General features: G+C 45.9%; 1 protein-coding gene across 1 annotated transcript in view; it reads left to right on the top strand.

Annotated features, from left to right (window-relative positions):
- The window catches only part of il1rapl1a (interleukin 1 receptor accessory protein-like 1a), a 164,335-nt gene that overhangs the window by 122,539 nt on the left and 28,981 nt on the right, over nucleotides 1-12,815 (top strand). The window contains 1 exon segment of the mRNA XM_056289885.1: nucleotides 4,551-4,566. Coding sequence (XP_056145860.1) covers nucleotides 4,551-4,566 — 16 coding nt within the window.

The following is a 12,815-nucleotide window of genomic DNA, read 5'->3' as shown; positions in this document are numbered from 1 at the left end:
CTGTCCCTCTAATATACTCGTTGCTAATCCTGTCCTTCTTCGTCACTCCCAATGAAAATCTTAGCATCTTCAACTCTGCCACCTCCAGCTCCACCTCCTGTCTTTTCATCAGTGCCACTGTCTCCAGGCCATATAACATTGCTGGTCTCACTACCATCTTGTAAACCTTCCCTTTAACTCTTGCTGGTACCCTTCTGTCGCAAATCACTCCTGACACTGTTCTCCACCCTGCCTGCACGCTCATCTTCACCTCTCTTCTGCACTCTCCGTTACTTAGAACAGATGACCCCAAGTACTTAAATTCATCCACCTTGGCAACCTCTACTCCTTGCATCCTCACCATTCTCTTGTCCTCCTTCTCATTCATGCATATTCAGATTCAGACAACTTTATTTGTCCCAGAAGGGCAGTTCAGTTTTGTAATCTACCCAGACCATAGACAAACTCACAGACAAGTGGCAATCATAAGTGTGTCAGAGACAATAAACAGGTCAGTACGTGGGCAAGAGATGCATATATGTATTCTGTCTTTACCCAACTGACTTTCATTCCTCTTGTCTCCAGTGCATACCGCCACCTCTCCAGCCTCTCCTCAACCTGCTCCCTACTCGCACTACAGACTAGAATGTCATGCGCGAACATCATTTTCCACGGAGACTCCTGCTTGATCTTGTCCGTCAACCTGTCCATCACCATTGCAAACAAGAAAGGGCTCAAAGCCGATCCTTGATGTAATCCCACCTCCACCTTGAACCCATACGTCACTCCTACCACACACACCACCACTGTCACACTGCCCTCATACATATCCTCCACAACTCTTACATACTTCTCTGCCACTCTCGACTTCCTCGTACAATACCACACCTCCTCTCTCGGCACCCTGTCATATGCTTTCTCTAAATCCACAAAGACACGATGTAACTCCTGGTCTTCTCTATACTTCTCTATCAACATTCTCAAAGCAAACATCACATCTGTGGTGCTCTTTCATGGCATGAAACCACACTGCTGCTCGCTAATCGTCACCTCTCCTCTTATCCTAGCTTCTATTACTCTTTCCCATATCTTCATGCTGTGGCTGATCAACGTTGCTACAGTTCTGCACATCACCCTTATTCTTGAAAATCGGTATCAAAATGCTTCTTCTCCACTTCTCAGGCATCCTCTCACTTTCCAAGATTGTGTTAAACAATCTAGTTAAAAACTCCACTGCCATCTCTCCTAAACTTCTCCATGCCTCCACAGGTATGTCATTTGGACCAACCACCTTTCCACTCTTCATCCTCTTCAGAGCTACCCTCACTTCCTCCTTGCTAATCCACTGCACTTCCTGATTCACTATCCCCACATCATCCAACCTTCTCTCTCTTTCATTTTCTTCATTCATCAACCCCTCAAAGTACTCCTTTCACCTTCTCAACACACTCTCCTCACTTGTCAGCACATTTCCATCTCTATGCTTCATCACCCTAACCTGCTGCACATCCTTCCCAGATTGCTCCCTCTGTCTACCTCTTATACAACTCACCATGCCCCCTTTCATTTGCTTTTGCCACATCTCTTTGCCTTACACTGCAGCTCATTGTACTCCTTTCTACTTTCTTCATCTCCCTGACTATCCCGCTTCTTCTTCGCCAACCTCTTCCTCTATATACTTCCCTGTACTTCCTCATTCCACCACTGCATCTCCTTATCTTCCTTCCTCTGCGATGACACACCAAGTACCTTCCTAGCTGTCTCCCTCACTATTTCTGCAGTAGTTGCCCAGTCTTCTTGAACTTCCACCATTTGATCCTTGGCTCTGCCTTCACTCTGGTCCTCTTCTTAATCCAAAGTCATCCTACCGACCACCATCCAATGCTGCCTAGCTATGTTCTCCCCTGTCACCATCTTGCAGTCTCCAATCTCTTTCAGATTGCACCTCCTACATAAGATATAGTCCACCTGTGTACACCCTCCTCCACTGTTATACAACACCCCATGTTCCTCCCTCTTCTTGAAATATGTACCACAGCCATTTCCATCCTTTTTGCAAAATCCACCACCATCTGCTGTCCTTCCACATTCCTCTCCTTGACACCATACCTACCCACCACCTCCTCACCACCCCTGTTCCTCTCACCAACATGTTCATTGAAGTCTGCTCCAATCACCATTCTCTCCTCCTTGGGTATACTCTCCACCACTTCATCCAACTCAGTACAGAATTCTTCTTTTTCTTCTATCTCACACCCTACTTGCAGGGCATATGCATTTGCAACATTCATCAACACACCTTTACTTTCTAGCTTCATACTCATCACTCTGTCCAACACTCTCTTCACCTCCAACACAGTCTTGACACACTCTTCCTTCAAGATTACCCCTACCTCATTTCTCCACCCATCGGCACCATGGTAGAAGAGTTTGAACCCACCTCAAAGCACCTTTTTCTGTCTGTTCCTTTCTGCTCTCAACTTGACCTTGCCTTTGCCCTCGCAGTCTGTCGCACCTGAGACCTGTGTCGCTAAATTCTGAACGTGAGTAGGTCCTCCTACTGAAGCTAAATGCCTCTGAAATATTGCCTTGCTGTGTAATTATGTCACTGTTTTGTTTATTTCAAAGTCTTTTTCAATATTTCTGTTGAAAGCCCTGCTTACTCCCTGCCAGAGAAGGACATATGAGAGTGATGCATGTTGCATTGTCACATAACAAATGTCTGTGAATGTGTGCTGAATGCAAAAGCATACAACACACATTCACATAGGTTTCTGCAGCTGCTGAAATACAGTATGGCTGTTGGTAATGAACAAAAGATAATTGCGGTTGTTGACCTTTTTGTTTTTAGTTGTGTCTGAATGTGTATGAATCTGCTGGGGAATGGTTCGTGGGTTAACAGGTGATTGCAGTTACATTGGGATTTTTTATGTACAGTGTGTCATGCATCTGAGGATTTGTGTTGCGTGGCAAGGCAAGGCAAATTTATTTGTGTAGCACATTTCAGCATCAAGGCAATTCAGAGTGCTTTACATAAAACAAAAGCCATTAAGAAAAGCAAAGTAAGGCAATAAAAAGACATTTAAAAACAAATCAAAAGAGAGTAAAAGTTACAGTGCGGTGTAACACGAAAATAAAAAGCTTCAAGTTTTATTCAATAAAAGGCAGCAGCAAACAGGAAGGTCCTCAGTCTTGATTTAAAAGAACTGAGAGTTGCAGCAGACCTGCAGTTTTCTGGAAGTTTGTCCCAGATACGTGGTGCATAAAAACTGAAAGCTGCCTCTCCATGTTTAGTCTTGACTCTGGGGCCGGAAAGCAGACCGGTCCCAGACCATCTGAGCGGTCTGGATGCTTCATAGTGTAGCAGCAGGTCAGAAATGGGTTTTGGCTCGAAACCATTCGGTGCTTTCTAAACCAAGAGCAGAGTTTTAAAATCAATACTTTGACAGACAGGAAGCCAGTGTAGCGATCTCAGGACTGGAGTGATGTGGTCCACTTTTTTGGTCTTAGTAAGGACTCGAGCAGCAGCCTTCTGAATCAGCAGCAGCTGTTTGATCGATTTCCTTTTTAGAATAGTAGTAGGCAGTAATAAGCTGACTTTAGTTTGAAGGCTCAACGATAGCTTTAGAATGAAAGTTGTTAATTATCTGTCGGCCCTAGGTATATAATTTTCATAATAATATAACGCTACTGTGGTGTTTCGCATGATTTACAAATTAAGCAATGATTGAAAAGGTTTCACGGCACGGTGGCGCAGTGGTTAGCACGGTCGCCTCACAGCAAGAAGGTCCTGGGTTCAAGCCCCGGGGTAGTCCAACCTTGGTGGGTTGTCCTCTGTGTGGAGTTTGTATGTTCTCCCTGTGTCTGCGTGGGTTTCCTCCGGGGGCTCCGGTCTCCTCCCACAGTCCAAAGACATGTAGATCAGGTGAATTGGCCATACTAAATTGTCCCTAGGTATGAATGTGTGTGTGTGTGTGTGTGTGTGTGTGTGTGTGTGTGTGTGTGTGTGTGTGTGTGTGTGTGTGTGTGTGTGTGTGTGTGTGGGCCCTGTGATGGCCTGGAGGCCTGTCCAAGGTGTCTCCCCGCCTGCCGCCCAATGACTGCTGGAATAGACCCCAGCATCCCCGCGACCCTGAGAGCAGGATAAGCAGTTCAGATAATGGATGGATGGATGGATGGATGAAAAGGTTTCAAATTTCTAGCGCTTCTTGTGATCATCTAACAATCATCTTCCAATTTTCCTGATTCCACTTAAGCTTGCACTTAATTCTCCGTAGACTTAAGAAGTTATCGAAATAAGTGAAACCAATTTGAATTCTTAATTTATTTTAGGGATGAATTTAAATAGATTTTGGGATCCCACACCAAAGTCAAGTCAGATTTTATTGACAGCATGTACCCTTAAATCCCAGCTAAAGTCCCACAGTGCTTTCCAGTCAATTACAATGACATTCTGTGCAACATATAACACCTCTTATCCTTACACCCTCGATCCAGATGAGGATAGCTCCAAAAAAAAAAACTTCACAGGAAAAAAAATGAGAGAAACCTCTTAAAAAGCATCAGAGGAGAGATTCCTATTTCCGGGTGGATAGACATGTAATAGAATAGATAAGCAGATTTAGAATAACCACTCTGAGGAATTAAATGTTTACACATGTGGTGTAATAGTGCAGAACATATGATGAATACATGAATTAAAGCCAAACAAATATATTATAGTTATCAGTTATATTAATTATAGGGAGACAGTGCAAAATATCATCTACTACTACTACTACAACTTCCTGCTGCTTCCGTTAGGGGTCTCCACAGTGAATCATCCGTTTCCATCTCTTCCTGTCCTCTGCATCTTCCTCTGACACACCAGCCACCTGCATGTCCTCCCTCACCACATCCATAAACCTCCTCTTTGGCCTTCCTCTTTTCTTTTTGTCTGGTTTCTCCATCTCAGCATCCTTCTCCCAATATACCCAGCATCTCTCCTCCACACATGTCCAAGCCATCTCATGCTTTGTCTCCAAACCGTCCAACCTGAACTGTCCCTCTAATATATTCGTTCCTAATCCTGTCCTTCTTCGTCACTCCCAATGAAAATTTTAGCGTCTTCAACTCTGCCCCCTCCAGCTCCGCCTCTTGTCTTTTTGTCAGTGCCACTGTCTGCAAACCATACAACATAGCTGGTCTCACTACCATGTTGTAAACCTTCGCTTTAACTCTTGCTGGTACCCTTCTGTCGCAAATCACTCCTGACACTCTTCTCCACCCACTCCACCCTGCCTGCACTCTCTTCTTCACCTCTCTTCTGCACCCCCCGTTACTTTGGACAGTTAACCCCAAGTATTTATACTCGTATGCCTTCGTTACTTCCACTCCTTGCATCCTCACCATACCACTGTCCTCCCTCTCATTCACGCATAGGTATTCCTTTCTTGCTCCTACTGACTTTCATTCCTCTTCTCTCCAGTGCATACCTCCCCCTCCAGGCTCTCCTCAACCTGCACCCTACTCTCACTACAAATCACAAAGTCATCCACAGACATCATAGTCCACAGAGACTCCTGCCTGATCTTGTTCGTCAACCTGTCCATCACCATTGCAAACAAGAAAGGGCTCTGAGCCGATCCTTGATGTAATCTCACCTGCACCTTGAACCCATCTGTCATTCCAACCGCACACCTCACCACTATCACACTTCCCTCATACATGTCCTGCACCACTCCTACATACTTCTCTGCAACTCCCGACTTCCTCATACAATACCACACCTCCTCTCTCAGCACCCTGTCACATGCTTTCTCTAAATCCACAAAGACACTCCTTCTGGTCTTCTCTGTACTTCTCCATCAACACTCTCAAAGCAAACATCACATCTGTGGTGCTCTTTCCTGACATGAAACCATACTGCTGCTCGCTAATCGTCACCTCTCCTCGTATCCTAGCTTCTATTACTCTTTCCCATATCTTCATGCTGTGGCTGATCAACTTTATACCTCTGTAGTTGCTACAGCTCTGCACATCGCCCTTGTTCTTGAAAATCGGTACCAGTATGCTTCTTCTCCACTCCTCAGGCATCCTCTCACTTTCCAAGATTGTATTAAATAATCTCGTTAATAACCCCACTGCCATCTCTCCTAAACACCTCCATGCCTCCACATGTATGTCATCAGGATCAGCTGCCTTTCCATTCTTCATTCTCTTCAGAGCTGCCCTCACTTCCTCCTTGCTAATCCACTGCACTTCCTGATTCACTATCCCCACATCATCCAACCTTCTCTCTCTCTCATTTTCTTCATTCATCAGCCCCTCAAAGTACTCCTTCTACCTTCTCAGCACACTCTCCTCGTTTGTCAGCACATTTCCATCTCTATCCTTGATCACTCTTACCTGCTGCACATCCTTCCCAGCTCGGTCCCTCTGTCTAGTCAATTGCTACAAGTCGTTTTCTCCTTCCTTAGTTTCCAACCTCCATACAACTCACCATACGCCTTTTCCTTTGCCTTTGCCACCTCTCTCTTCACTTTACACTGCATCTCATTGTACTCCTGTCTACTTTCTTCATCTCTCTGACTACCCATCCCACTTCTTCTTTGCCAACCTCTTCCTCTGCATATGTGCAAAATATACTGCTTTGTAATGAACAGGGTTCACATGGTCATGAAAAATCTGTAAAAGAAAAAAGAAAAAAAAGGTAAATTTGAAAATACAATGTCAGAGTCCTGGAAAAGTTATGGAAAACTATGATTTGTAAATGTTTAGGGACAGCCATGGAAATCTGAATAAAGCAGCATTGACTCTGTTAAAGATGATTGAATATTTTTAAAAAAAATAGTACTAACAGCAGATGGGCTCATTGTGGCAGAGCTTTGAAATTCCCGTTGCATGTGTTCGAGTGCAAGTTTGTCTCAGTATGCTACTACATGCCGGCTAGCTTTCAGATCCGTTAGCTAGCTAGATTGTCAACAGAATACCAGACAATTGCCGTTTCACCAATACGTAACTTCAAATTAGTTACAAAATACGGCTTCTAAAAGTTGTTGAGAGCAGAGCCACTCATACAGAATGTTTGAAGTATAGACTGACCTTCACATTATACATCGTATTAAAACACACCTTTTCAGTGGCAACTCTTTTGTCGTGGAAATTAAGCAGAAAGTCATGGGAAAAGTCATTGGTAGGAAAGTATATGAATTCTGACTGAAGAGACTAAAGACCAAGCAACTCTACGCGCAAGGTTTGACGATGCCCGAGACTATACATGGAGATGGTCTGGCTAGGGTTGGCCTGAGTTTGTTCTAGTCTTGCCTGAGTTAGTCCGGCCTAGGTTGGTATTCTGGTCAGTGGGTCAGCGCCTGTAGCTGAGCCTCTCTCGGGTCATTAAAGTGATGTTCCTCGTCAAGTGCTCAAATCACACCATTTAATTGGCCTCCAGCCCCCTGGACATGAGCCAATTACAGCTTGCTCTCTCTCGCTCTCTCTCTCTCTCACATACACACACACTGCGTGTTTCTCCATCTTTCTCAGCAGCAGTCTTTTTCACTGCAGTAAACTTCCCTTCTCTCTCTCTCTCTCTCTCCCTCTCTCTTTCCCTGCACCATTCCTTCCCAGCTGCAGAGCTCCTATTTTTCCTCTCTAAACCTTTCTCCTTCCCCTTTTTCTCCTCTGACTTGTTCATTTCTAGATGATAATCACTGGTATTAAAACTGATGCTCACTTTCAAAATATTTGCTTGCTCAGAAAGGCACAGATCTTTTCGGGGGCAAAGGGGCTTCTTCAGCTTCCTCGAAGCGGATGCATCGACAGCACATTTAGCAAGGATGAGACTCAATGTCATCGCATAAAAAAGTGGTGCTCCGTTCGGTCACGTCCTGAAGTGGGGAGGGTATTTCGCATGAACCCAGTGGCCTGACGGCAACGGGAGAATCGGTCTCCGAAATCGCCGGGCGTGAAGCTCAGAGTATCAAAGAGAAGGAGGAGGAAGTCGAGCCAGCCATAATGGCGAGGGGCCAGTGACAGAGACTCTTTGTGATGGAAGGAGTCACAGCACACTCTGTATGTGTTCAGGCCTAATTATATTTGCCAGGGTACCGAGAGGTCAGAGGGAGAGAAAGGGGGAGGCGAGCTGAGGTCTTTTCTAGAACTGTTATCGCGTTTCCCATGGTGCACGGTGTCAGATCGCCGTGGGATACGAAGGGGTTTGGCTTCCGGAGACGGGCCGAAAGCCGGACGCTGGCTCTTATTGCTGCGCATTCATATGTTGGATCCAATGAACCAGTCGGATATTACTAGAAAGATAAGAGAGCATTTATTCAGCTCATCACCACATCACTACCTAATCCCCCACAATGCCTTTCATGCCATAATGGGCCCCTCTCTGCCGCTGCCCCGGACGGAACAACTATTATGTCATCAAAAAGGGTTGATTAGCGGAGGGAAGGAGAGATGAAAGCGAGGGCAACCGACTACCTGTTCACAAAAGCCATAATTTTTACCGGTAATTAAAGGCTTACATTTCCCTGATGGATTGTCAGGGGCCACAGAACAAACGGGGAGAAGGAACGACAGTGAGGAGGAAAGAGGAGCGGGATTCTCCGCAGCGAAAAAGCTCTCGGGCTTATAATCATAATTAAGGGCTCATCTCAGGAGACGGGTCATCATTAAGAACAGAGGAGAGTTGGTGGGGGGGGGGTTGATGGGGAGGTTGGATGGGTGGCCCCCCAACTTTTTCATGCATATTGCCCTCATTCATTCCACCCTGTCCCCCCAAAACTCCTGGATCCACTCCCTCGCTGCGCTCCGCACACTTTTCCAGTTCCCCCAAACGGACACTTCTCTGCAATGCAGAGAAAAGAAAGAAATCAGTTCGTCTTCTGTGTCAACACATCTCCAGGATGTAAACCAAACTTCTAGTCGACACAGAGACATCACTGCACTTTTATTTTTCTTTAAAATCACCACTTGAAGAAGTAAGTAATCTTTTACTAATTACCAAAGTAGTCTTAAAAACCCATCACTTTAGAAAGACCTATTTTTTTGGGGGGGGGTCTTTTCCCCCTTTTTTCTCCCCAGTTATATCCAGCCAGTTACCCCGCTCTTCCGAGCCGTCCCGGTCTCTGCTCCACCCCCTCTGCCGATCTGGGGAGGGCTGCAGACTACCGCATACCTCCTCCTCTACATGTGGAGTCGCCAGCTGCTTCTTTTCACCTGACAGTGAGGAGTTTCACCAGGGGAACGTAGCGCGTGGGGGGATCACGCTATTCCCCCCAGTTCCCCCTCCCCCCCGAACAGGTGCCCTGGCCGACCAGAGGAGGCGCTAGTGCAGCGACCAGGACACATACCCACATCCGACTTCCAACCCGCAGACACGGCCAATTGTGTCTGTAGGGATGCCTGACCAAGCTGGAGGTAACACGGGGATTTGAACCAGCGAGCCCCCCATGTTGGTAGGCAACGGAATAGACCCTCACAATATGTGGGCCCTCACAGTGTTTTTTTTTTCAATCAATTGTTCTTTTATTGCACTTTTGTATCTGTTTTACTTCCTTGCTTGGTTTTAGCGTGAAGCCCTTTGAGATTTTCCTTTTAAAGGTCCAATTTGTGATTTATTTGACCACCTATGACATTTACCCAATTTCCCCTCGGGGATGAATAAAGTGTTCTGATTCTGATTCTGATCTACATACATAATTGAACAGTTTGAGTTATAGATGGAAGATAAAGCATTTTTGCCTTCCTCATCAAATGGTAATGAAAATATGAATCTGTTTTACTTCAATTTTTACAACCGCTACCGATGTGAATAAACCTTGCACAGCATCAGAAAATATGATAAATTCAGATTTAGTTGTTGTTTAGTGTTAGTCCTAGTATTAAGAGACCTGTCAATCAATCTGGGAGCAATAGCATCGTCCGTTTGGTAGCAGGACAACCATTTCATTTTTATTTCAGTTAAGGATTGTACCTTTAAAGAAAAGTGCATTATAAATAAAATGCATTATTATTGTTATCATCATTATTATTATTACTAGTCATTCACTTGTCCATTTCAACACTATGGCGTGTGCCGGGGGTTTTGCTAAGTTACTGTATAGTCACTGGACTCCCTTCCCGTTTGGGCCCATTACATTATAATCGGTGGTGCAACTGGCACAACTTCAGCGTGGTCCCGATGCCATCAAGTATCCCCCTCTGTTTTCCCTCCTCACCGCGCCTGCAGTCCTCCTGCCCGCCGTGGTAGGCGTTACCATGGTAACCCGCAGCAGACGAAATAGAAGGGGACTGTTGACTGATGGTTTTGGACTTTCCGGGGCTCGACACGTGGTTATATGTATAACAACCCGCCGCTGATAAATACGGCCAGTTCCGGTTCCCCTGAGCTGTCCCCCGTGCCAAAGAGACGAATCCCAGAACATAAATAAATAAATAGATAAATAAAAAAGAGAGGGATTTTGTTTTGGGTGAGGGAGATTGGAATTTCAAGGAAACTTGAGTGCATGTTGTAGACTCTCTCTCTCTCTCGCTCTGTTACTCTGCTGTCATTTCTCCATTATTCTTCATCTCTTTCTTCTTCACTTCTGGTTGTCATTCTGTTTTTTCACCTGTCTCTTTTCCATCCCTGTGTGTGTGTGTGTGTGTGTGCTCTGCAGCTATTGCAAGGTAAATCTAAAAGCGTGTCCACGTGCCGGCATAGGTGAGGCGAGGCACTCACCCTGTCACTTCTGATGACAATCCATCTGTTTTTAACTGCACAGATGGATGCAACTCCCAGAGCTGCCTTACACACACACACACATGCATGCAAATGCACACACACACACACTATTTATTTGGAATTACTTCAAATACACTACACAGTAACAGTCATATTAAAGAATCTTTATACTATTTTTCATTTTTTTACATATTTTGTGGTTCAGCGCCACACCGCTTCAGCTTCCTTCAGTGCTTTCTTACCTCGGATTAGCTTTCCATTTCAAATCTCTATCTCCATTTCAAATCTCTCTCTCCATTTCCTTCCTCTTTTGCACGTGAGGGGGGGGGGGGAATTACAAGGGAACATGTGCACTTCTCCATGCTCGTTTCACACCTCGCGGGGGAAGCATCATGATTGACAGTGCTTGTATCAGAGTCTCCTACGGAGATCTCCACAGGACATCTTCCCTCAGCCTGTTGTAGACTCGCTCTCTCTCAAACACATACATACATATGCACATGTACACACCTAGGCGAAGCGCTTTCTGCTCTCTTGCGTCAATATCCTCTGGCATATGTACTCTGAAAAAAGTAAAAAAGACCAAAATATCTTAAGATACTGTATTGTATATGCTCACATGTGAGCCCCACAAAAGAGCTGGGCTGTCTTGTAATCTATCCGTCCATTTATTATCCAAGCCACTTATTCTGCTCTCAGGGTCGCGGGGATGCTGGAGCCTATCCCAGGAAGGCATTGGGCGGCAGGCGGGGAGACACCCTGGACAGGCCGCCAGGCCATCACAGGGCCGACACACACACACACACGCACACAAATCCACACCTAGGGACTATTTAGTACGGCCGATTCACCTGACCTACATGTCTTTGGACTGTGGGAGGAAACTGGAGCCCCCAGAAGAAACCCACGCAGACATGGGGAGAACATGCAAATCGCACACAGAGGACAACCCGGGGGCTCGAACCCAGGACCTTCTTGCTGTGAGGCGACCGTGCTAACCACTGTGCCGCCCCATGTAAACTACGTTCTACTGATATAGGTTACCAAGAATAGCGCCATGTTCAGTTTACGAGTCATTTCCCGCCAATTGTTTACCAGCAGGGAGAATGACTGCCGCGAGTTGAGCAAAGACTGAGTCTGTAGCGTCAAGTTAAAGTCAGCGGTAAGGGAAAAGTCACGGTTGGCGTTGTGGCGAGCGGTATAGAGGGGTCAAGGACACTGTGAGCAGCAGCGTGTTGTGTTGAAAAAATGCAGGGTGTGTCATCCAACGCTCGCTGGCAATGACTTATTCAAAGAGCACTCCAGACTGCTGCTTATTCTCCAAATTAAACATGGCGAAGCCTGTTTCACAAACACAGTCACATGCATGAAACCCCTCTTCCAGCAGAGGCGAGGAGAAAGACCTGAGCCCCTTTCAGAAGCGGCTAAGAAGAGCTGAGGGAAAATCCACACGCATGTTTGCACCTGCTGCTTTTTTTCCATTATGTCTGTGTTCACATAGTGTTATTACTCACCCGTCTGTTCGTCTGTCAATCAATCTGATTGTGTGCGTCTGCAGCTGGATGTGGAGCGCACTATGCGGTGTTTTTGGTGGAGGATTTGTTTTCCTCTTGGTTTTTCCCCTGGTTGGAAAGTATTCCTGCTCCGTCAGAAGTCAGGAGTTTCAGCTCTGCGGAGCCTCATTATCCCAAATACTATGACTTCAGCCAAACATGCAGAGAGCACCGGGACGTCTCCACACCTTCTCCGGCTCTGCTGTTTTACAACCTCTCTGCCCCCCCACCCCATCGCCCTCCCCTTCATCAGTATACTGTCACTCACTCATTACTAATTAACTCAATCACTTATTTATTCATTCACTCATATTCGTTCACACACTCATATTGCTAATTGACGCAATCGCTCACTCACTCATGTTACTAATTGGCTCACTCTTTCATTCACTCAGTTCTTCTCTCGCACGCTCGTATGGCCCACAACCCTCCCGAGGAGCCCATTAACCTCCCCAGCGAAGCCAGCGGTGCTGGGATGAGAGTCTCAACCTCCTCCCGTCTCCTCGTCCTTTAACCAAGGACTCATCAGGAGTTTGTGGTGGAGCGAGAAACACCGCCTGGCGGTTTGGGGG

This window comes from Lampris incognitus, chromosome 11 (assembly GCF_029633865.1).
Source record: "Lampris incognitus isolate fLamInc1 chromosome 11, fLamInc1.hap2, whole genome shotgun sequence".
Lineage (NCBI taxonomy): Eukaryota > Metazoa > Chordata > Actinopteri > Lampriformes > Lampridae > Lampris > Lampris incognitus.
The sequence above is the reverse complement of the archived record's forward strand: the minus strand, read 5'-3'. Positions and strand labels throughout refer to the sequence as shown.